The 26,112-nt window shown below is 40.7% G+C and overlaps 2 protein-coding genes across 2 annotated transcripts in view; one reads left to right on the top strand and one right to left on the bottom strand.

Annotated features, from left to right (window-relative positions):
* LUZP1 (leucine zipper protein 1) overlaps positions 1-4,301 on the top strand; it is a 59,127-nt gene extending 54,826 nt beyond the window's left edge. The window contains 1 exon segment of the mRNA XM_008572807.1: positions 54-4,301. Coding sequence (XP_008571029.1) covers positions 54-209 — 156 coding nt within the window. The 3' untranslated portion in view covers positions 210-4,301.
* Positions 4,302-6,290: 1,989 nt separating this feature from the next.
* Positions 6,291-26,112, bottom strand: part of KDM1A (lysine (K)-specific demethylase 1A) — a 59,005-nt gene continuing 39,183 nt past the window's right edge. Inside the window, exons 9-19 of the mRNA XM_008572798.1 lie at positions 20,935-21,077; positions 20,475-20,565; positions 19,098-19,232; positions 18,255-18,328; positions 16,877-16,988; positions 13,977-14,109; positions 10,851-11,038; positions 10,323-10,437; positions 8,431-8,558; positions 7,650-7,796; positions 6,291-6,800 (exon numbers count right to left, since the gene is read on the bottom strand). Of these exons, the coding sequence (XP_008571020.1) occupies positions 6,615-6,800; positions 7,650-7,796; positions 8,431-8,558; positions 10,323-10,437; positions 10,851-11,038; positions 13,977-14,109; positions 16,877-16,988; positions 18,255-18,328; positions 19,098-19,232; positions 20,475-20,565; positions 20,935-21,077 (1,452 nt within the window). The 3' untranslated portion in view covers positions 6,291-6,614. The remainder of the gene's footprint in view (positions 6,801-7,649; positions 7,797-8,430; positions 8,559-10,322; positions 10,438-10,850; positions 11,039-13,976; positions 14,110-16,876; positions 16,989-18,254; positions 18,329-19,097; positions 19,233-20,474; positions 20,566-20,934; positions 21,078-26,112) is intronic.

Below are 26,112 nucleotides of genomic sequence, written 5' to 3'. Positions count from 1 at the left end.
TGTCTTGTTCCATCCTATACGCCACAGCTCACTTTTGTCATTTATTGGTACAGGAGGAAGGTGAAGACTGCACACTCAGTTTCCACAGGAAACTGCACAATTCCCTGGAACGGTCCGAGCTGCCTGTGAAGCAGGGGCTGCCAGAATCTGGGCAAGTACGGGCCGAGGAACGATTACGGCCAACCAGGCTCTGTGCTGAGGAAAACTGAGTCAGCCGGGTGAGGTCTGCTGTCTCTCCTCTACTCCTGCTTCTCAGCTCTTCCACCTTCCTGCCCTGTGAAGGATCCAAGGCCGGCTAACCAGGCTGGACACAAGGCTTTGGCTGGGAGACTGTGGTAGAGAGCTGGGCTGTGGCTCAGGTAATTTTTGCCAGTTGGCCAGAGGGGATCAGAGACTACAAGCTGGACAGAGTCACCCAGGCCCAGCATTCCCTGATGCATGAATCCTCTCCTTTCACTGTTCCCCAGGTAGTATGGACCACTCTGGCCCCCAAATGGGAAAGATATAGAAACCCCCACCACCTAACAGCAGCTGAAATCTCTTCTTTGCTCCTCGGTGTGTTGTTCCTGTATCACAGAGCAGCCCCTTCTCTGTGTGGTTAATGTTCTGATCTCTCAGTCTCCTCACCACATCCAGCTCACTCCTTGTTTGCCCTAGGGGCCCAAGTACTCACTAAAACTTAACCATCAGCTGCACCTCGGGGCTCCGCATTACTTTCCCCTTGGAGTTCTTTTCTTCAGACTTTTAAAGCAGAAGAGGTTGAGTCTGGCCAGTTAGCTCAGTTGGTTAGAGCGCGTTGTTATAACACCAAGGTCAAGGATTTGGATACCTGTACAGGCTATACAGGCCAGCCACTCCCCCCCACACCCCCTTCCCCCAACAACAAAAACCAGAAGAGGTCTGTGCTGCCTCTAAGGGATTATATTATGGGATGACCCTTTAAGTTAAAGCTTCTCCAACTTGGCCCCCTGGCTGACCATTGTTTCCCGGGGGCAGAGGAATGACATGACCCCTTCCCCCACCCCAGCTTTCTCTGCTCATCTTCCAAAGGCACCTGGAAATGCACAAGCCTCATGCATCTCCTTCCCTGGGCATCAGTAATTCTGCTGGTATTGCCTGCTTGCTCTCCTGTGGCTGGAGACTTCAGGCTGACTTCATCGTTTCCACCTGGAAAATCCCTGAACTAAACTGGGATTTTAATCCCTGACCCCAGCATACTCTGCTTTCTAGGAAGTGCCCAGCAAGGGGAAAAGCAGAAGAAGCGACTTCCCTTCAGTCACTCCACAAGCAATAGCTCCATGAAAGGCGCAGACAATGAGAATACTCTCTCCTGTTCCTCCTCCTTCATCCCCCATGGAGGAGGGATTGCACTTTACCAAGCTGATGCATTCCTACAGAAATGGGCCCATGATTTCTGCAAATTGACTATCATTATGATGACTTTGTTGGAGGACAGGTGATACATGCCCATTGAGGGCCTCAGGTTTATATAATTCAAAGTGCAGCAAACCTTTCAGCAAGCCACATAAATAAAAATTGATTTTGTTTCTTATACCAATCACATGTGGAAGTTAAAAAGAAGTACATATTTTTGGCACTTCTTTTTCTATAGCAGTCTCTCGATTCAAAGAAGAGATCCCTTCAAAGGTCACTTTTATGAAGCAGATGCTATTGCCTTCATAGCAAATGAGAGCATTAGACTAGGAGTCTGGAAAGCTGTGTTTTTCTTCATGGCTTTGTTCTTTGCTGGGTGGCCTTGGGTGAGACATTGTCCTCTTGGAGCCTCAGTTTTCCTATCTGTAAAGTGAGTTCTTTGAAATGAATGGATTTCTAAGGTCCTTAAATCTGGTATTCTAAGATTCTTCTGTTTTCACCATCCAGTGTGGGGTGATTCTTGCTTTTAGAAGGTATCATCCCCATGGGTTTCAGGAATGTGTCTTTCTGCCTTCTGTACTTTTTGTGGGCCTTATGCTTTGTTTTCCCCATGTTTTAATCTCATGGGGATGAACTCAGAGAAGTTCGCTAAGTAAGTCTGTTTTCCAGTCTATAGAGTGAAGAAATGAGATTGGATGGTCGTTGAGGCCCTTTGTGGCACCAGCCTTATCCAATGCCACATAGTATCTCCTGGCTTTCAGGCCAGGGTGGTTTCCATAACTTAAGTCTGTGTATCTCCTGTTCCTGTGCCTCTCCTATGAATTTCCTGGGAAGAGGAAGATGTGAGACTTCCTCCAGAGGACTCTGAGTCATCTCTGCCTCCACTCAGCATGGGAACCAGTGTTCATCCCGCCCTTCTCTGCATCAGACTCAGCAATCCTGAAGAGGCTTGGGAGCACCTACCTTACTTTCAGGGACAGGAACATCTTGCTTATACTTGTTTTCTGGAGTTTTGCCAATCAAAGGGCATTGTCACGTGGCTTGCCTCTCCTCTCCACATCCCCACCTCAGACGCACAATTTAAGAGGCTGTTTTCAAGATCTCTTCTTGCTGTGCTTCTCTTGGGTCACTGGCCAGAAACTAGCTTGCTCAAGCCCGCAACCCCTCACTTACAGCCTCCCTGCCATTCTCCTTTACAGGTTGGCAACCCTGAGAGTTCAAAGGAAATTGACCTCTGTGGCGGTCAACCCAAAGGTATAAGAAACTAAATCTGTGGCCCTTCTCTGCTGATGGAAACAGGAGGGCGCCAAGCCATGCCTAAAAAGCTCTCTCCAATAATTCTTGTCTTTGGGTGTTGGAGCCCTGGATTCTGGTGCTGTAGCTCCTGGTGCCAAAGTCTGGATCTTTCCACATTTTAGCAGCACCGACATCAGCCGTTACTCAAAATACTCTGTGGAAGAGAGACAGCTGTCATGTCCTTTCACTGGGGCTGCCATCTTGAAATCCTTGAGTGCAATAGGGTTGATTGTAACAGTTATTTCAGGATAAGTATTCTGTTTCTTTAATCTGCACACTTTCTAGAACCACTGTAATAGATTTTATTTTTGAATGTCCTCAGCATTTACAAATAGCAAGTGAAGTCTGGAGGCTCAGTTTCCTCTGGGCTTCAAATGGCTGGCAAGGCTGGCTCTCAAATTCCAAAGTTGGAAGGCACATTTCTGGAAAGCAACCATGATATGACTGGATCCAGGCCTCATGATCAGGGGTTCTGGAGGAAACCTCCAAATAGAGGGGGGAGACATGGTAGTTGAATAGTGGTCTAATCGAGCCAAATATTCCCACTGTCCCAGCCAGCAAACCCACTTTTATGACAAACTTCTTCAGCTTGGCTCTAACTCTTACCAGCAGGTATATGGTTGTGGGAGGGCTCCCAGTGAGGCTGGGGAATCGGGCACTATAGAGCTGCTTGGCTGGAAGAAGTAGAGCTAAATGCCAGGAGCTGGTCTCTTCCACCTGCTGCTGCATGTCTGTTGCCACTCTGATAGTAAACCAACCAGAGAAAGTTGTGGGGGTGGCAGACAAAGCTGTGGCTGTCTTTGCTTTTGAGTGGCAATGAAACAGCTATAGCATGGGTTAAAGGGATCTGCAAGAACTCCCTCAGCTGCAGGCAAGCTTGCACATAAATCATCCCCCTCTCATGGGGTGCTAGAGGTGTGTGTGTGGGGGGTCTATAGTGTTCTTGGACTTATTGTCCTGGAGCAGTTTTAGTTCTTTATATTTAGTGGGTCAGTGCCAAGTGCTACCACTTCCCAGTAAAGGAATTAGGGACCCAGAGGCTGGGTCCCTGGCTGCCTTTGTTGGTGTGGGATTTTTGTTACTCTGACAAGACTGCTTTGGAAGAGCTGCTTTTAGGGATTATCTTTTGAATACCCCAAGTGGGGAGGGCTCTCCTCAAAGCCTCACAACCATGGTCATAGGAAAGGGGCCCTATTTTCCTGCTGCTTCACAGCTTAGAACATATACTGAATGGAATGTATTTTTAAGAGAATAAAGTTTATTTTTTTGTATTTTAAAGATTGGGAGGGCTAAGAAGGTAGCCCTCAAATAAACTGTTAATTGCATTATAGCCCCCTTTGCTGGGGGCATCAGTCTCTGTTGGTCCACACCGACTCCCTCAGACAGGTGCTGTGGTTTCACCCCTGCCCCTTGGAGTTTAGGTACAGCAGCTTCTACATTCCTGCTCCAAGCATGGGACCAAGGAGGCCGGAACCTGTCTCTGGAAACCAGGGCAAAGCCATGAGCAAAGGCTCAGGGCTCCTTGGGTGCATGTGTATAGTTGAAGCTGCCTGTCTGCATGTATCCTCTAGCTCTAATGCTGTTGGCTCTGCAGCACAATATGTAACCAATAAAGCTCCCTAGTTTCCATATGCTTTGTCAGTGATGTCAGTTTTGTTGATGTCGTCTATGTGTAGCTGTTTTCTACGCATTGGTGCAGCTAGTATTTTACTTAAACCACTTAGCCAAATTAATGATGCTGTAAAGACTGGAAGCTTTAGTTGAGGCTTGGAAAAGGACATGCCTAATACCTACATAAATGAACTAGAGTTAGAACCAATAGCTATTTCTTTGCTACATTTTATTTTCAGGCTGGTCTGTTGTCACAAAAAAACAATCATCTTATTTTTCAAGCTGCCTGTGCCATTTATTTAAAAAACAAAAACTCTTGAAAAACAACTACCACTGGATCAGACACCCTAACCAACCTTCCTGAGGTAACGACGTTAATGGCAGAGCTGTTCCAACTACAGACGGTACTCCAAAGTCCACACTGTCCACTGCGTGCTGTTCTCACCTTTACATCAGTTACACCACCTGCCCTGATCCTGGTGTGCGAACTTTTCCCACTGCTGCCACCTCATCCAAGATGTACCAGTCTGTTTTCTGTTGCTGATAAGCCTGAAACTAGGTAATTTATAAGAAAATGAAATTTATTTCTTATTTTGGAGGCTGGGAAATACATCTGGGGGCGGGGAGGGTGTATCTGGTGAGGGCTTTCTTCTTGGTGGCAGCTCTCTACAGAGTCCCAAGATGATGCAGGTTATCACATGGTGAGAGTGGCAAGGGCATATTTCCACATGCTTTCTTCCTCTCCTTACAAAGCCCCTAGTCTACTCCCTGAAAACCCATTAAATCATTAAATGGGTCAGTCCATTCATGAAGACAGTCTTCATGATCCAATCACCTCCCAAAGGCCCCACCTTTCAGATACCATAGTCTTGATTTCCCAGTCTCTTAACATTGTTACAATCTGAATCAAGCTTCAGTGAGTTTTAGGGGAATATTCAAATCATAGCACAAGACTAGGGGAAAAGCCCTGTTTTCATGTTCCAGTCAGACCACCAATATGTTGTCCCTTAAATCCCAAGAATAAAACCTTATTTAGACCAATTTTAAGGAAGAATTGACTAACATGAGTAAAATCTGATTTCCAGAAGCTAAGTATTTACATGCATTTGCAATAAGTTTATCTGTTAACTATTTATCTGTCAGGAACCTTGTGAAGGAACAGGTACTGTTTTCCCTTTTTGTTATAAAAAATGTTTTTACCTTATATGGCAAAAGGGACTTTACAGATATGATTAAGGATTTTGAGATGGAAGAGATTATCCAGTGGGCCTTAAATGTAATCACACACATCCCTATGAGAGACAGAAGACTGGACTAGAGAAGGCAATGTGATGACAAGAAGGCAATTTGATGGCGGAAGCAGATATTGGAGTGATATGCTTTGAAGATGGAGGAAGGGGCCACCAGCTAAGGGATACAGCCAGCCACTAGAAGCTGAAAAGGCAAGGAGAAGGATTCTCCCCTCAGAGCCTCCATAGTAAACACAGCCCTGCAGACCCATTTTGGACTTGGGCATCCAGAACTTCAACAGAATAGATTTCTGTTTTAAGCCACTAAGTTTGTGGTTGTTACACAAGCTAAGTTACCTAAGCCCTTGATCTCTCCTTATGTGATACTTCCCAAAACTTATGCTAATACCTTTAATAAAGTTAGCACATACCCATGGAGGGAATCCGGGGAATAAAGTCAGAATGGTCTGACAGAGGCCAAAACTCTGTTTCAAGTCTTGTGTTTTACCGTGAAAATTCACCCAAAGTTCCTAATATCCATACTTTTGGCACAGCACCACACAATCCCAGTGGGGAAGTCTAGCCCCACTGATCAGAAAGTCTATTGCTTCTATGGGACCCTCTTAACCTTATCTTCTGACTTGACCAAACCACTTCTCTTTCATGCAGAAAATGCGTGTATTACTATTGCCATAGGGTAAAATTGGCATTTCCAAAGGAATAACACCCCTTTCTTATATACAATTCCAACCGAAAGGGGAAACAAAGGGAAGATTGAACTAATTTTATATGAAGTTTTATTCTCAAAATGTATTTAAAAAACAAAACAAAACACACATACACCAAGTAAGATGTTATTTTACAGCACTTGCTTGCCTCAGTCTTTATGAAGAACGCAATTCCAAACTAATGGACAAGTTCCTCCCTATGCTCTAAGTTGCTCAAAGGAGGCAACCTCCTTTGTCAAAATCAGGAACTCCATCAGTTGATCATGAGCCCAGGCCAGGGCAGGAGTTTCTCAGTAGAATCTACTATTGCTAGAAGAGCTTTGCTTACAGAGCAAAAGACATGCACATGGGCCTCTTCCCTTAGGATGCATCTGCCTCACATATTTGGGGACTGCTGTGCAGGGACACCTGGTGTGGCCTGGCGAGGCAGGGTATACATGGCCCCCAAGAACTGGTCTGCAATCCTTCCTGCTTCTCGCAGCCCACTCAGCAGAGCACCATGGACTGTAGCTGGGTAGTTACGGATTGTGTGTTCTCCCGCAAAGAAGAGTCGTGGAATTGGCTATTTCAGAGAGAAAAAAAAATCAGCCTGTTGCAGTTACACCTTTATTCTTGCATTTGGAATGCCAAATTCCTGTTAACATTTGAAAGCTGATACCCCAATTACTAAGTTCATCATTTTACTAAAAAGTCTCCCTTAGTAAGCATTTTCTTAGAACTGACAGAAGTAGAAAGGGACAATAAAACAGCCCAGCCTCAGTTCTAGGGTGATGCTTAATAACTGCATCTGTTCTTATTAGTTTACTGATAGCCAATTCTAGAGCTTCCTCTACCTCATGTAGTACCCCTGGGGGTGGGATGGTGGTGAGGGAAGGAATCTTTACTCTGAACCATAGAGAACAGCATTTGTTCTTACTCAGGAACACTTTCACCTCTCAGCTTACAGGAGGCCTTACCTAAGCCACAGATCTTGGGCCATGATACTGAGGAACACATTGCTCCTTGGAGCAGGGTCTGGCATGGTGTAGATAAGGACTCAAGGTTATTTCTCAGGGCATGCCCTGAAAGCCCCTAGAGGTTAAGAACCTGCAACAATCCTATTAACCACTATAAAATGAGGTGCAATTTAAAATCGTTTTGTTTTTTAGAGGGAAAAACTAATAAGAAAAAAAGTATTGATTTATACTCTGGGCTCTTCCATTCTGAATGTAGACTGCGCCTAGATTTACAAAGCCCAAACACGGGAAATCAGACAAATAATACTGATCCTCCCTTTTACTCTGCTCTTGGTTATCTGAAAGGGACCAAGGATGGAATGGCCAAAATCTAAAAAAAAAAAAATCAGTGACGATTTTACCCTGGGATACTGGCCTCTTCCCAAATAAGCTTAAACACACTGACAGTTTCTCACCTGTGGGGCACCTGGAATTGAGGGGCCAGGAGTGATTGGCTGAGCCATTAGATCATAGTCATTTCCAGATGATCCTGCAGCTACATAGGAATATGAGCCCCGAGCCCAGGGATCAGCACGCCAACGAGATACCACAGTTTCCTTGGGCTAAAGGAAAAACCGCAAGCAGAAGTTATTACTGGACATCAGGGACACAGACCAGTCATTTTTGAAAGATGGAAAAGCAATTGTGGGTGCGGGTACAAGTGAGAGACAAAGAGGCAATGGACATGAAAGCTAAATGATGCTGCTGCTTTAAAATACAGAGGCGAAATGAATTCAGACAGCAAGGAAAGTCCACGTTGCCCCCTTGTCTATGAATCCAGAGATCTACACAGGCCTTAGTAACTTCACATGCATCAATACACAATCCCTTCAAAGGAACCATAAGGGGCTTTAAGTATTTCAATGGGCCTAAAAGAAAAAGTACGCAGAAATTGTCTTAAGACTTCCCTGAAATATCCACTGGAATTTGGCCACTGTCTAAAAAGCAAGGGTGGTGTGACTCCCCAGGCAGAGGAGAAATGCAGCTAATAGACTTCAGATCCCTCAGTCCATATACTGGGGGGCTTTTCTGAACCCCACACTTAGGGCATGAACTCTAGACAATATTTATGTAAACCCAGCACACACGTCTCAATTCTGGCCGAAACTATCCTGACCAAGAACCAATGCTGCAAGTACATCAAACCCTGGTTTAGTCTGAATCCTGGACACCTGCTTATTCCAGCCACCCACTTACCTGGGGCACTGCACTGCTACCAAAAATCCCTTTGAGAATGGCCAGGCATCGGCCAACAATCACATCATCGCTTATGTTTTCCATGATGCCAGCAGCTTCTCCTGCCACTAGTGCCAATAGTATTGGAGCTGGGGAAACAAAAATATAATTCCAGACTTTCTCAAGAACCTCCTTATCAGGCCCCACCTTATCCCTGGTTCTCTGAAATCTGATGATAGGACATGCAGCACTACTAAAATGCTAGAGGCAAATTACATTTCTGAAACTGCAAAATGAACTCTATCCCCAGAAATTAGCCAGAAAGAAGAAAGGTGGCAGACTACAGTGAGTGAAGTGTGACTCACAGGCACTTCACTGAATGTAACTGCAAAAACAGCAGTCCTGAAGATATCATTTCAGACTTCACTAGCAAAAGAAAACTAAAAAGTATCCCTATATTTAGGCATAGAATTCTTAGTATTGACCACCTAGACAGTTCCATGACAATGGCTACATTCCTTTTAGCTATCTCAGGCCCCTCCAAGCCCATCACTGTCTTTAGTCACCCATTTGATGAATATTTATGCCACAGACATATGTGACAGGAACAGCACTAGATGCTGGGGATCTTAAAAAACTAGACTATGTACTTCATTAGAGCAACATAAATAATCATATAGATAAATAATTATGAACTGTGATAAAAGCTATGAAGAAAGACATAGGACACAGGGAAAATACAGGGGCTTAATTTGGATTTGAGGCAGTGGGGTATGTGTGTTCTGGAACTCTTCTTTGAAATACTGACATTTATGTCAAAACCTCAAGACCTGAAGGCTGAGTAGAATGAGCCAGAATGGGAAAGGAGGAGCAGAAGAAAAAAAAAAGTGGCCCAGGTCACAGTACATGAAGAGGTCCTGAAGGAGAAAACAGTGTGGTGCACTCCAGGATTTGAGAGCAGTCAAGTATGGGGGGGTGGGGGGTGGGGAGTTGTGACGGTGGTGGCATGACAAGGAAGCAGAGATGGGCTTGATTATGAGAGGCCTTAAGTAAGGGCCACGGTAAGGACTTTGAACATTTTCCTTCAGCAATGGAAAGGCACCAAAAGACAGAAGCAGGGATTATCAGTGGCTTGGACTGGGAGGTGGGCAGTGGAAAAGAAGAGAAGTAAACAGGTTTGAGAGAGATTGTGAGGCTGGCATGACACGACTGGATGCCTGGATGAGGAAAGGGAAAGAGCACTCAGCTCCTGTCAGAAAGCAATGTGCTCAGGGAACAAAGTGCCTCCTCTTGTGGAGTTAGAGGCCCTGGAGGCGTGACTGGTGTTTCACTGTCAGGCAGTGAGGAGTAATGGAAGGCACTGGGGCTGGAAGTCAAGCTGGTTAACTGATGGTCTGCGTTGTCAAGGCCAAGTCTCTTGATACTGCTTTGCACTAGAATGTCTTACTGTTTTACATCCTTTTGTTAGAATGAGGAAGGATATGAGTATACTTTCTTTAGCTCTACATAGAGTTAAGAGTAGTCCAATTACAGAAGAAAATAATTGAACAGGAGGGTAGGAGTTTGACAAATATATTCGACAGGGAGTCTCCTTGGGCCTGTCCCTCCTGGCTGAGCTGATTCTTCTTTTTATGTGCTCTTTCTTAGTAACCAGGGCTCTCAGCCTGTCTCTCTACTTCCTGCCCTGCTCTGGGACTGCCTGCCTCCTTACTGCATCCCCCAGTAGATTGTGAGCTCCTTGACGGCAGGTGTTTTTTCCCCCATATCTCCAGTACCTACAAGGGATTTTAGGAATTGTTTTTCAAGTTAATGAAAAGAAAAATTAAGGCATATATATTTGAGCAAACCCAGAATATTCCCTATTCTGTATTCCTATAAGGATAAGAAAGAGGTTAAAACTAGAAAGCAGTTACCTTTATAGAGGTTCCAGAAGAGGAAGAGCTCACCCCTGCTGGCAGTTGTACTGCCCACATGCCCGAACAAATTGACACTTGGATCCCAGAACACCCGATCAAAACAAAGCACCACCTACCATAAGAAAGGAGCACATCAGCTGGTGATAGGGCTCAGACAATATGGCTTTAAGCACAGCTATATCTCAGTAAAAAGTACTTCTTCCTCAGGCTTTATTAAAGTATTGTCTAATCTACTTTCAATAGAAACCCAGAAATCCCTATTATAAATATATTACTTAGGATGACATCTATGATGACGATGCTCTTTTTGTAGGCTTGGATTTACAAAATGACCCCATAAGACTAAATCCATATAGACAAATACTTTATAATCAGGAACTGAAGAGAATCAATTGACAGGCCTCAGCCCTGATATCACAGATAGTTGAGAGAGCAGCCAAATGTACAAACACGCAAACCCCTCTCCTCACTGAGTAGAGGAGATATTTGTACACTGGGGATGTAAAGAGAGGTAGCTACAGTTACCTTGTTAAGGTTGCCAAACCCCATCCTTTGGACTGCAGATGTTTTCCACTCGGGAAGAGGTGGCACAAACTGAACAGCTGGTGGCTGCTGCTTCAACACACCCAGGGGAAGGGTACAGAGAACTGCATCGCACTTGTAAATAAAAGTTTGACTTGTGGAGCGGGTATTCACAGCTATTACTTCACATCCTAGAGAGGTTGGTGAGATAAGACTTATTGGTGATAAGAGTTATACCGATAAAGGCGATGAACACTTAGTGCACAATAAGATCTACATGCTATCTCATTTAATTCTGACTACAATTCTGCACGTGTATGAGATAGGTTCTGATATCTTCATTTTTCATATAAGAAAACTGAGGTAGAAGTGAAGTAACTCATCTTAACACCACACAGGTAGCAGGTGCCAGGGTTTAAACCCTCACATAGTCAACTTCAGAGTCCTTGATTATCACCTCCACACTAACCTACCGTCCTGATACACTGGTGATCTTCTTGACTAATGAAAGTACCTTCCATTTACAAAAATTAAGTAAATTTAGACTGAAGTTATGGTCTAAATGGTAAAATGTCTGTCCCAATAGAACCAATGCCTTCCAACAGTTAGCCCACTAAGGACCAAGAGAAGAATGACACCAGAAGACTGTGATGCAGATCTATTGGATGTAGACCAAAACCAGAGTGTGCTAGCTTGAGAATGCACTGTGATGCTTAGCTTGTCACGATATGAATGAACTCAAAGTTGACCTCAGAAAGTGTACCAAAATTTTAAAAATATATATGAATAACAAAATAAGTATGCCCGTTTTCTGCGGCCATACAACTAAGGAAAATGACAGCAGCTATTCTCACTGTTCTCCATGTGCTTGCAAAAGGCTATATAAAGGCTGCAAATCTTCTCAACACTGTCAGCTAGACGCTTCCTCTGACAGGAAAATTGGTGTATGTGCATGCATGTACTGGATCTTACCTAATTTTAATACAAGTAGTTATTCTTATTACATACTACATAAATTTTAGGTCATAAGAAATGTGTTTTTCTTTTTTTTTAAAAGATGACCGATAAGGGGATCTTAACCCTTGACTTGGTGGTGTCAGCACCACGTTCTCCCAAGTGAGCTAACTGGCCCTAGAAATGTTTTTCTTGACTGCACAAATTTCTTCATTGCAAAATACTTAAAACATATGTAATCTTTTAAATACAGCTAAGAACATTTCCTAATGACTATGAAGTGAATGGTATTTTTCAAATTTTCGAGTGGAAAGGTGGGAAAGGAGACAAAAGGTATTAGATCCAGAATGTAGGTGACTTGGCAAGGTCAATTAGCCAGTTGCACAGTTATGTATGAGACTCAGGATTTTCTTGCCTAAAAATGTGCAGATTAATGTAGTGAAGATGAAAGGGAACAAATCTAATTATAGTTCAGATTATTTTATATCAGAAAACAAGTGTAGAAACTAATTTTTAATTTTTCAAAACTCAACTAGCTGTGCATATGTTCCACTGGTGTCCAGCTTTAACACGCCTGTTTGCGTAAGTGCCACATTCCACTACAACCCCAGCTTCAGCACACTTGCTGTATTTTTCACATAGAGTCACAAACTGGGAATAAAATTCTAATCCTTCTTTTCCCAAGTTAGAATGATACTACATATATATTTCTTCCTTTTACTCTACCCCCAAGGGTGGCTGGAGGGATGATAAGAATGTCACCAGGTAGATCCAATATAGAAACACATTTGCCATTTTCCATCCCACTTAATTTCACATTTAACAGTGTATTAACCATTGGGAAGAAGTTCTTTATCAGCTCCCTTGAAAAAGCACACATAGATCACTAATCCTTTCTGAACCTCCACCCACTGGGCCACAGCGTCCCCCTCAACTGGGCGAACTTGCATCCAGGTGTGTGGCTGTCCTCAGCCATGGCTACAGCCCATCCCAGGGTCCAACTGGTTCATGGTAGGAAAATTAAGAGGAAAACTTTCAGTGGTTGGAAAGGGGCCACGCGGGGTAAGACTGGTGGCTACATTTCCACCTTTCATGCCTAGGCAGTCACGAGGGCTCTCAGAGAGGGAGGTGATTAGCTATCCTAAGGCATTGGAGACTGTCAATTCCAAGGCTAATGGACAGCAGGTTCTCTGCTCTCCAAATTAAATGTACTCTGAAACCAGCAACAATAATAAGCATTGAGTCATCCCCATAGGACTCACAGGACAATTCTATCTTTAAAGTCAACATATTAACTAACAGGACTGCTCCAGAACTAGGAACCAGCCTAAGTGAATTAACCAATGTGAGTAAGAAAAGCCAGAATGGGGCCGGCCCGTGGCTCACTTGGGAGAGTATGGTGCTGGTGGCACCAAGGCCACGGGTTCGGATCCCATATAGGGATGGATGGTTCGCTCACTGGGTGAGCGTGGTGCTGACAACACCAAGTCAAGGGTTAAGATCACCTTACTGGTCATCTTTTTTTATTTTTTTTTTCCTTTTTTTTTGTCTTTTTTCATGTCCGGCAATGGATCGCAACCCTCAGTGTCGCGCCCATACCGGACCGGGACCGGCAACGGGATTGCGCCCACACCTCGCTCAGCCAGTGAGCGGGAACCGGTCTGTATGTGGATCCAAACCCTCGGCGGGAGCGCCGCTGCGCTCCCAAGTGGCACACTGTAGCAGTGCGCCACCGGGCCGGCCCTGGTCATCTTTTTTTTTAAAAAAAAAAGAAAACCCAGAATGGATCCAAAGACTAAGATGCAGATGGTGAAATATAAGGGGTGAGTCCCACTGGATCCCAGGGGACAAAATCCTGGTATTTACAAATATACGTAGCAAGATGAGATCCAGACTCACTGGCTGTTATTATAATACCAAAACAGTTCATGCACAAAAGGGAAACACTATACCTCACCTCAGTTTTCTGGTTTATGAAATGAGGGGGTTAGAACCTCCAAAGACTCTGTAGGCTCAATCATCTGTAAATGCAAAATTTTTATCTAGGAGCCATAGTATATAAAACAGTCTATCAGAAAATATACCTAATATTCTTGCTGCAGGTCATGTTCAACAAAAGATCAGTCCCCTGTTTCAGGGGAGGAGCTCTATTTTACTTGTAAAGCAGAGACATACCTGAAGCTGTGTAGCGAACCTGTCGCACAGCTGTATTCAGTTTAATGTCTAGGCCTTCTGCTAAAGCCACAGGCACACATGAGTAGCCATTCCTCACTGTTAGGTGGCTGCCAGTAAACTCAAAGTCATCATCCTGAAGAGAAGAGAAAAGAACACATTTCCACATTTTCCTAATCTCATCTATGCTGTTCACACTGGGTTCTATATAAAATGGTGAAAAAAACAAGCTTGTGGAAACAGTCAAAATTTTAAGGCAGAAATTAAAAATCAGTCACTCAGAATTCAGCTATAGCTGCCCAAAGGAAACTGAAGGAGAAAGAAAAAGCATCAAATGTCTCTAATCTTTGGGCAATAAGATATGGGCAATTTCTTTTTTCCCTAGATAGAGGATTTCTCATCATCGTCCTACACCACCAACTCCAGACCATCCATTGAGGGGAGGAAGCTGTGATATAGGAAACTCAGACAATTAAATGTCATAGAAATTTGTCCTTTGAATATATTACATATTTGTAGTATGTCAGATTCACAGTCCTAATTATATTTTATTTTACCTAGCGCAAAATCAGTTTTTATTCCTTAAATTTATAGGTTTTCAAGTTGAGGAAGACTTCTAAAAGTAAAGTTGATCAACTAAATGAAGGCAACCTAGGATTATAAAGAGTGACCCAAAATAATCCATATAGTAAAGAAGTCAAGATTTGGCCTGGAGATTAAGAATCCTCAAAATGAACTTATTTCTTTGAAATTCTTAGGGAAAACAACCATAATTCCTAGGAATTATATAAAAATATTGTGTTGGCAGCAAAACTCTCATTACTTTGTGACTGACTCATCTGCTTCTCATACAGATCAGCTGAAATCACCCACATTCAAAATTTAATACTATTACAAATACATATACATTGAAACTTCAAATGACAAATCAATGTACTACAATGGTCTAATTTCATATTTACATAAAAAATCATAAAGAAACTGGTAATTCTGCAAGATTTTTTACCATTAACAGGTCCAAACCTCAATATCAGGGTATAATCTGAAGATTAAAAAGTCAAAATTTTACCAGGAAAATGTATAATGAAAACTAAAATATGTTAAGTGAAAATATTTCCTTCTATATACAGTCTGGCCAAAGTCTCAGATTTAGAGACTGGTCCATTCAACACCCAAAAAGCCCTGTGATTTCTCACTAGTTCAAGAGTAAATCACACTTAAAACAAACAACAAAAGATGGGTAAACCCTGTCCACCAAGAATTTATTATAAAACATTGCTAAGATAAATTTTAGAAAACCTAAATAAATGGAGAGATATACTATATTCAAAGATTAGAAGACTCAATATTGGTAAGATGGCAATTCACCCTAAATCGATCTAGAGGTTCAACGCACTCCTGATCAAAATCTCAGAAGGTTTTTTTTGTAGAAATCGACAAGCTGATTTTAAAATTTTTATGGAAACACAGAAGACCTAAAATAGCCAAAACAATTTCAAAAAAGAATAAAGTTGTAGAACCTACCTGATTTCAAGACTTACTGTGAAGCAACAGTAATAATAAAGACAGTGTAATAATATTGGCAAATGGACAGATAAATGAACAGAAAAGAGCAACCATAAAGAGACTCACACCTACACGGTCAATTGATTTTCAACAAAAGTGTCAAGACAAATGAAGAAAAGGATGGTGGTGGAATAATTAGATAACCATATGAAAAAATACAAACCCTACCCTCACCTCTCACTATGCACAAGAACTAGCTCAAAATGGCTGTAGACCTAAACATAAGAGCTAATTCCACTAAAGCTTCTGGAAGAAAACACAGAAGAAAATCTTTGTGACCTCAGTTTAGACAGAGATTTTTCAGGATACAAAAAGCACAAAGCCTAAAAGTAAAAGTTTATAAATAGGACTTCACAAAATTAAAAACTTTTGCTTTGAAAGACATCATTTAGAAAATGAAAAGGCAAGCCACAGACTAGAACATTTGTAAAACATAAATCTACCAAAGGACTTCTGCCCAAATTTTAAACACAATGAACTCTTAATTCAACAAGACGACTGACAATCAGCTTTTTAAAATAAGCAGAAGATATGAACAGACATTTCACCAAAGATGACATATGAATGTCTGATAAGCACATAAAGAGATGCTCTATATCACTAGTCAGCAGGGAAATGCAAATACTACTATACCCATTAGAATGGCTAACATTTTAAAAACTGTCATTACCAAGTGTTGGTAAGGATGTGGAGCAAATGGAACTTTCATACATTGCTGGCAGGAAGGCAACTTGGAAAACAGTTTGGAAGTTTTTTATAAAGTTAAAAATCTACTTTCCTTAAGACCCAGCAATTTTACCCAAGAGAAAGACATAAATGTTCATAGCAGCTTCATTTATTAATAGTCAAAAAGTGGAAACAACCCAAATGTCCACCAATGCACCAATGAATGGATAAACAATCTGTGGTATATCCATACAATGCAATTCTACTAAATAATAAGAAACAAACTACTGATATATGCAACAAAGATGAATCTCAGAAACTTCATGCTAAGTGAAATAAGTCACACACTTAAAAGGCTATATACTATATGATGCAATTTATGTGAAATTGGAGAATAAGCAAAATAACAGTGACAAAGCAAATCAGCGGTTGTCCAGGGCCAGGAGCCAGAGGGTGGGGGATTAGCTGCAAAGAGGCCAGAGAGACCTTTTGGGGATGATGAAAATGTTCTGTTTTGGTTGTGGTTGTGGTTCATGACTAAGTAAGTCTGGCAAATCATCAAACTGTTCACTTAAACTGGATAAATTTCACTGTATTTAAATGTTATCTCTTACTAAAGCTGTTTCAAAACACATACACGTGCATCAAAATAAACGATAAAGGAAATTTACCTGATCCCAGTGTTTAAGGGAGAGGGTAGAGAGAGGTGTAGCATTAGCAAACTCAAGATTTGCAAAATGCCAATCAAGTATTTGTCTGTCTCTTGATGAGAGATATACATCACTGCAAAAGAAGAACAAGGGAGTACAGGGTTATTAAAAGACAATACTATTCAGAACGCGCTGATGTGGATAATCTCAATACCTGTGTCAGAACCTAAGCTACAGACGGTGCCTTGTGTGAAGAAATCATAAGTCAAAAAGTAGGATTGTATCTGTCTCATTAACACCTTTATCTCTGGTGTCTAGAGCAGTGCCAAGCTCACTACATAAAGCAAATTACAGTTAAGCCTCATTTGTCTGAAAAGACTTCATATGAAGTCACCTTGCATTATAAAACCTCATTAGTTGTAAAGAATTGTCATATTTTACAGATACTCTTCTAACTTACAATGGGGTCATAAATTAAAATATTGTAAGTCAAAAATGCATTTAATATACCCAACCTACCAAACGTCATAGCTTAGTCTAGCCTACCTTAAAAGTCTCAGAACACGTTAGCCTACAGTTGGGCAAAATCATCTAACACAAAGCCTATTTTATAATAGAGTGTTGAATATCTCATGTAATTTATTAAATACTGGACTGAAAGTGGAAAAACAACAGTTGTACGGATACTCCAAGTATGGTTTCTATAGAATATGTAACACTTTCGCACCACTGTAAAGTTGAAAATTCTTAAGTCAGACTATCTATCATAAGTCAAGGACTGCCTGTAAATAAAGCACAGACTTTATAGCAAGGTTGGGTAGCATCCCTGACTTCAGAACCACGTAGATACATGTGGAGGATGGATGCACGTGGGACATTTTTTTGGAGGGAGGCAGCTAGCCAGTAACAGGGATTAAACCCTGGACCTTGGTGTTATCAGCACCATGCTCTAACCATCTGAACTAACAGGCCAGCTCAGCACATGGGACATTTTATCACTATATAAATATTCACTGTCAAAAATCCAATGTAAATAAATACCTTCACAGTACCCAGAATTATGGAAATTTAAAGCAACAGCACCTTTTCTACCCCACTCAGAGAAGATAATTTCCATCTATTGTATCTTCATCCATATATCATGTCTTATGGAGAAAGACTATCTTTTCAAAAATAATCTGTTTAGGTATCTAGGACACCCTTCCACATTAAAATACAACAGTAGGGGATATAGAAACCTGACAAGTAGGCATATGTTCACAGATATTTTCCATTCATTAAACAATTTAAAATCTACTCATTTAATATAAATGAAATCTCTCTGTGCTTTTGACTTTCCCTTAAATCTAACACAAAGAACAGTAAAAGCTATCCCTCTGAAAGTTTGTGTTTTCCTTACCTTGGGGGATTGGCTTCCAATTCTTGAAGTTTTTCTTCTAGCTTTCCTTGTGTTTCAGCTAATTCATCATATTCCTGATAAAAGTAAGTGAATCTGATTTATCTTGAAGGGTTCCCCACCTAGTTCATTTGTACCACAAGGTATAAGGTATACTTGTATTTCCTGTACAGTGCGGCTCAACTTAAGGCTAGGGACAGAGCTCAGGGATTTTTCTCCTTGGAGGCAAGCTACAATTGGGAGCCTGGAAAAAGACTTGAGGTGGGGAGGGTCATGCAGAAGGACAAAACTAAAGGAAGAAACTTAACTAGTGTGCAACAAAGTAAGGATGAAAAATAATAGCAACTACCATTTCCTGAGCATTTACCATATCTCTAGCACTGGGATAAGTACTTTAGATACATAATTTTATTTAAGTTTCACAATTACCCTACAAGTTAAATATTATTAACACCATGTTACAGATGAGGTAATTAAGGAGTCCATGGTCATATGGCTACAAGATACTAAGTTAGGGATTAAACCAGACAGTTTGACTCCAAATGACTCTAAAGTCAATGTTCATTACTATTATTCTAAACTGTTAGGGATAAACTAAGTGACAGAGGGTTAAAGTGAGATTTAAGTAAGTTAAAATGAGATTTTTAAGGTAGGGTAAGAATTCTGCAGGAAAACAGATCTAAAACAAACTAACCCATTAGGTTCTCATGGCTCCTTGTGTACCAAACCCTCTTCTCTGTACCAGGCACCTGTGACTGGCTAGTCGCTCTCTTTTCCTGTTTCTCAGATCTGTACTATTTCTTAGGATTCCAGGTAAAACCAGCTAGGCATGTATGTATACCAGACCTTGCAAAGGGCAGTCAGATCCCTGTGTTTGCTTTTCACTAAGAACTCAGCAGTAATATCTCTGGGTGGCTTCACTTCAGATGCCTCTTTGTATTGCTGATGGAGTTCTTTAATTTTCTCTTTCAAATTTACCATCTAAGAAGGAAAAGTACAAATTTACCCTCCCAGATAGCAATGTAATTCATCCCCAAATTACACATACCCTTAGTTTTGGCTCCTCCCCTAAACTGCTATTACACCACAACAGAGCTATAATGAAAGGACTGTGTAATTCTTAAATACCTGTTCTACACCATGCCATTTGGAAAACAGGAAAAAAATTCTGTAGGACTTAACATTAGAGGTATCACAACACTATCAGATAAGATCGGCTCTGCCTTCTAAAACAGACGAGAGAGTGAAGAGTGTCCATTAAAACAAAAAAGAAAGAAAACAAAGTACTGAAAGAAATTTAATTTCCAGGGGAAAAAACCTACCACCAATTTAACTTAAACTTATGGGAAACAAGTTGTCATGATCTGTATTTTAAATATGTAAAAAGGTCAAATCATCACACAAAGAACCTTAAGGAACCATTCCTAATGCTATTATTTTCAGGTTTGTGACAACAGGACTAGGATGACAATTAAAGCCCAGGACTGGGCCACACAGACATCCTGCCAGTAGGCAGATCTCAAGCCACTCTTCTCTCTTCATCCTTACCACAATCCATGAAGAAGGTGAGCGGAGACCTCTTCATTAGACAAGATGAAGAAATGAGGCACAGTGAGAGGCTGGGGCAAGAGTCCAGTCACGAGGCACACCCAGAGTTTGCATTATGAAGGCCCCCCACTTCCCCGAGGCTATTTTCTCCCTATGCTGATGTTATGTTTGCAGCTGTCAGCATAAGGAGAAACAAATGGTTGGACACTTAACGGTCTGGAGCCCAGAGCTCTGGAAGGTAGTGATAGAAAAGAGCCCTCAATACGTACACCACTGGGGACTGGAAGTGGGGGATGCTGGCACCTCAAGAGAAATAATTACAGCAATAAAGTGGCTGCTGATTTGTTGGTCTTCCTCAGTGGGAACCAGGCCCCAGTACAGCTGATCTTCTAACCCTACAATTCAGCAGAGGGTGCTGGGCCAGCTTTAGAACAGCTAAAGGGAACCAGTCACAGAGGAAAGATATATTTCCCCTGGCAACAATTTATCAATAGTGACACACTGACAGATGAAACACTGCCTTTCTCTAGTTATTATTTTCTTAAGAATAAGTCCCAGCTGTGCGGTTCTTCACCATAGAGGGAAAAAACCCAGAAATGCTTTAAAAATTTCTAAATTAAAAGCTTTTTCCCCTATTGAAGCTTCTTCAGCTATGAAGAAAATGTAGAATTTTACCTTATTAAGAAGTTCTTTCAATTCTTCCTGAGTTTTCACTATCTTCTTCCAATGTTCAATCTGCTCATCTTTGACATGCTTTTCTTGTAACCTAAGAGAGAGAGTATGTATGTCCCGACCACACAGCCAGCTTTGCAGCACAAGACAGATGTCCATCAAAAACATTCAAGGGCATCAAGGCCCATGGAAACTTCCAACAATCAAGAATAAGACAGCTGGGTGGTGGCAAGTTATTTTCTAGGCTATGTTAAATACAGTTCAATACCATAATAGCAATGAATTTTAGAATTGAAAGGAGTCTTAAGGATCATGTAATTATTTCAGGCTTTTACTTTTGGATGTAATGATTTCACATGAATATAAGTGAAAACTAGCTCAGATAAGATTTGCTGAAAAACAACATAAATAGCAAATCTTTAAATAGAATCCACTATACAATAAGCAGTATCAAAATACTTACTGAATGACAACTTCCAATGCCTGTCCAAGTGACACAGGCTTATTATTGAGGACATTGAAGTCTAGTTGATGGCTAAGGTAAGATGTAGCTTCTAGCAACCGGTTAAACTCTTGCTCTACCATTTCATCTTTCTCTTTAGGAACCTGAAAATCCGAAGTATAGCAGAGTTGGTTCTTATAACGACTAAACATAACTATCCATGAAAACACAAAATGTTCTACAGTTTAAAAGGTCAAAATATGTACCTCAGAGGGGAAATCTTTGACAATGATTTGAATTTTCTTTTCTATGGAGTGGTCAATTCCATTTAAATGAGATATGAAATGTTTTGGCCCTGATATTTCCCTCTTCTCCCATTTTTGCCCTCAGAGCTGGAACTCCACCTATTTTAACAGCCACAAGATTTACACTGGTGCTAACGGAAGTTACATGAAGCACAAGGTGCACTGAGCTGACATGCACTGAGTTGAGCTGGGCTGACATGCAAATGACACACTAGAAAAGTCCCAGACAACAAAACCTATGTAAACATACTTGAGGATCTTTCAGAATAAGGGCAGGATGGGAAAATAAGAAGCCCAAGGTAACTGCTTCCTCTCAAAGATAACAGAATTTCAGGTGGAAGTAGAGAAGAGAGAAGTGAAACTCATGTCTATTACTAGGAACACACACTAGCACCTTTATTCTTCTGCAGAGTAACAAGTCTATGGTACCAATAAATTCAGAGTTGAATATCCAAAGCTCTTAGAGAAACTGAGTAATTGCAGTACCAAAAGGTCTGATTCCTCACTGTTGTGGATGAAGGGAACAGATTGCAAAGCAGGATCATCAAGTTGCAAGACCATGCGCCTAGGCCACGTGCCTTGGCCATGCTGTGCCCCTGCCTATTGATATCATCAGGTAGTTGACATGCATCCCTCTGCTATGGCTTAATTCAGCCCAAAGCAAATTGTATCTGCAAACCCTACTGCTGAATTCATGGCAGCAGTGAGAGAAGGAAAAGGCATGTCTAAGGCTATCATCTCTTGCCATAAGCTGGGTACCAACTGGGAAATGGGATTCAAAATATTGCAATTTCAACTTTACAGCCCACCTAAAATCAGTAACAAGAAAATACAACATTTAAGTTCTGGTAAACACTAAGACTGAGGAATGATCTTTTACAATCAGAGGTAACTGTCAACAAGATCACTGCAGAAGATTCTACCTTTTGAATTCTTTAGTTTTTGCCCTTCCCAACTAAACAATTTCGAAGCACTAACCTCTGCCACCCCCTCACTGACCACACAAGTAACTACATGATAAGCCATCATGTGGCAAAAAGAATCTGGCGGGAAATACAATCTGTAACTGCCCTCCTCACCTCAACCAAAGGGAAGAGGACTGTAACTCTTCTTTGGAAGTGCAGATATGACAGACACCATATATTTAAAGCATCAAGTTCTAAAAGACTACACATGGTAGAGATCAGAATATCTTTATGAATTAGAGAATCACACTTAGCCTTAAGAAAACCTAAAAATCTTCTGGTTTGTGTTGACAAATGAGGCAGGAATCAGGCTTTGGATGCCATTTATATATCAAGGTGGTACCTAGGACTTGGTAGATCAAAATCACCTGACCTACCCATTCAACTCCATGCCCCAAAAAAGAGCTCTTGGTGGCATCCCTACTTATTTTGATTATATGGCTATGAGAGCTGATGGAAGAGACCCTCTTGTCAGGAATTTCATTTACTTTCTTATCTGTTAGTTTTCTTCACTGATGTGATGGTTATATACAGAGCAACTCAAACAATGTTGAAATTTTGCTCAGAAACTTGCTAATTTAATGCAATTCCTGAGATGATGCTACAAAAGATGGTTCTAGAAGTCTAAATCTGGTTCTCCTTTCAAAAAGGAAACAGTTACATTTCAACATGAAATCTATATAGTTACAAGATCTTAATTGATCACTGGTGGAATGTGTATGATTGCTTTTCCTGAGCTCAAAAAGGTGATATTTCTATGTGTGGCTTCTAAAATACCTAGTTAAGAGGATGTTATAGCAACAAGAGGGACTAGATCACATATGCTTCTACAATAGGCCAGAATGTGCCAATACACAAATGTGTAAATGGTACAGATTAAAGCTCTTCCAGTGTCAAGTAGATGGCCTGCTTCAGATAAGCTTTAAATCTCTGCAGCTAAGGTGACAGTCAAATAGGGAAGTTTATACTGAAAAAGTATGCAGCACTCAGGCTCAGTAACTAGGGTCCAGGGTATGTGGTAGAGAAATATTTAAAGGGACACTGTCAAGGTTAGAGGGACCAAATTTGACCTTTTGTTTCTTTCGTTTGCTGAGTAGCCTGCTTGATTCATTACACTTTCTCCTTTCGTCCACCCCCAAAACCCACAAAAAAACCCCTGATGTTTTACATGCGCTTTCAATGACAAAAACTCAAATGGCACCAGCCCAACATACAGGTGCAACTCTACAACAACAAACCAGTGTGAATGTATGATGGAGAGGATCTTCAAAAGGAAAAGATTTAAGTTTCAAGCTTTTAATGGGTTATTGTAAACAGTGAGGAAAATGATTTGAAAAATTATGAAAAAAATACCTTGACAGTGTCCTTTTAACCAGTGCAGCAGAGAGAGAAATAAATTGTAAATAACAGCCCAACAGCCACATCAAGTTTAGTTTTGTATGACAGCAGTAAAATCAAGGCTTTACACATAGCATGACAGAAGCGTTCTGTTAGCTCAGAAGCTGCAACCACCAGAGAAATAAGGAAAAGAACAGATTGTACAGAAATCAAAATGGGAAAGTCAAGGCATAGAAATGGCCAAAAGAAAGGCAATTTTAAAAAGGCAGGGGGTAGATGTCAAAAAGCAGTGAGGAATAAAGCAAAACTCAATAAAAGAGGAAAGGAAAACAGAACAGTAACAACAACAAAATCAGACAAAAACCAAACAAAAAGATTACTGCCATGTTTGACTGACACCAGATGACAGGACTGCATCTCCAGTACACCACTCTAACCCGAGGCTCAGCTTTATGAGATTATGTGAAACAGCCAGGTCCCATCCATTTTCTGCTTAATTAAGCAATTACAGAAATGTTGCAAGTATAGCCAGGGATAGCTTTGAAACCTGGCTTTTTCCCCATTAACTAAAAATAACCCCACTTTGAAATTAAAGAGATATTTGGAAAATAGTAAATAAAATACCTGTCCATTCAGAAATCAATACCAAGTGGAAGAAAACCAAAATGTGTTTTTAATGTTTAAATCTTGCATTCATTTCTAAAACTAAGCTTGTTAGAAATGTTCTATCTGACATACCTAGATGATGAAAAGAACTCTAGCAAATACTACCTTAAGCACCCCCAAACTATGTGTGTTTCAGATCATTTCTTTCCCCTTGGTGAGAACCCTTGGATTCTATTAGTTCTACAAATAATTAGATAAATTAATAATTTGAACAAAAGTGAGTTCAAATATTGGCAATCTCTCTACAAGTCACAATAATTTTAGCTTTACTTGACCATTCTAATCTAGGTCCTTAAACTGTATCCTGAGAAAGGAACTCGACAAATGATTAGAAAGGGTTAAACACCATGTTAGAAGGCAAATGCATTTCTACATTACAACAAAGTAAGAACTTACAATAGCAAACAAAAAGGATATTGCTTTAAATAGATTTTGATTATAACTTTTCGAAGTCATTTATTTCTCTATGAAAAGTTGCAGGTAAATGGTTCCTTTAAGAGAGAGAATTCGATGAATCTCACTGTTCTAAATAGGCCAATCCTGACTGTTTTGGTCCTGTAGATTACATGAAGCATCCCTGAACACGACTGGCAAAAAGGCAGCCTGTGTCTAGCCCATGCAGGATAAATTTAGAGACAGTCAAACAACTTTCTGGACAAAGTCCCTGATCCTGCAAGAAGTAATCTCAAAGGAAGGACAGCTCTTCTTAGTTCTACCATCTCAAGCTCTTTAAGTCGTCAAAAACATAGTACGTCTATCTTACTTCCAGTCTTCATAAGCTCTCTAGCAGCAGAGTAGAATGGAGGAGTTAAGTGCAGCAATGTTCTAGGTACAGAAAATTCTAAGACTCAGCCAGAGAAATCCTCAGGAAGAATTGTACTTTGCAAAGAGCTATAATGGCCAAATCTGGCCAATGGAAGCCACAGATAATCTTCATCTCCCCCATTCCCATACCACTGAGCACTTCTAGAATTATGATAAAACAGAAGATTAATATTAGTTCCTTTGGTAAGACCTGGAATAAAAAATTTTCATCTGAAGAGTCTCTAATTCAGATTCTCCCAAACAACCAAAGGAAATGAGATATAGCTATTATCCCTAAAAGGAGAATAAGGACAACAGGTATATCCTTAATCCAAAAAAAAAATGCAATATGATTCTATAAATGGAGACTACTGCCATCCCCGCCCCTCCCCTAAACTCATAAGGAATCTTTTAGGGGATATAAATAACTGACTTCCTTAAAGCAGTGATTGGGGTATGTGGAGAAGGCACACACAATATGTCTAAGTAATTCACTCTAGCAGTTTTTAGCACACAGCAGAAGTGCTCAGTAAATTCTTAAGTGAATAAAGTAATAAAGTTTGGAAAAGCAAAGTCAGTACTGTAACTGTATTTGAGGGGGAAAAACTATTTTGCAACTTCAGGACCATTAAAGGAAAGCATAAGATCTTTACATTTATAAAAAGCAGGGACTGATAGTCATGATTTTAAAGGGCAGAGAAACACTGCTGTAAAGTAAAGATTTTCTTCAAAGAAAAATGTAAACCAGAAAGGCCTGTGTCAAAAATATAATAACCTAAGCACCACTCCATATGAATACAAATGAAAACTTGTTAAATTACGATAGGTACTGAGTACACCTATAGTTAATGGGCTTTGTAAGAGACCTGGCACCCATTCCATTACCTTTCATGTATTATCTTTCTTCCTTGTAACAACTGAGCCATTCCCAAGAAGAAAATCAAGATTTCAGTTTCTCAAAGTAGTTACTGAGCCTTTGGATGTCAACTGGTAACAACATACACATACACATAAACTCACACACAATCCAAAGGAGACTAGAGACCTTAGAATGCAGAATGCTACAGTACTGCATTACATTACTCAAAAAAAAAAAAAAAAAAAAAAAAAAAAAAAAAAAT

The sequence above is a fragment of the Galeopterus variegatus genome, unplaced genomic scaffold, assembly GCF_000696425.1.
Source record: "Galeopterus variegatus unplaced genomic scaffold, G_variegatus-3.0.2 Scaffold50, whole genome shotgun sequence".
In the NCBI taxonomy this organism is placed as follows: Eukaryota; Metazoa; Chordata; class Mammalia; order Dermoptera; family Cynocephalidae; genus Galeopterus; species Galeopterus variegatus.
Note: the sequence above shows the minus strand (reverse complement) of the source record. Positions and strands in the feature narration are given on the sequence as shown.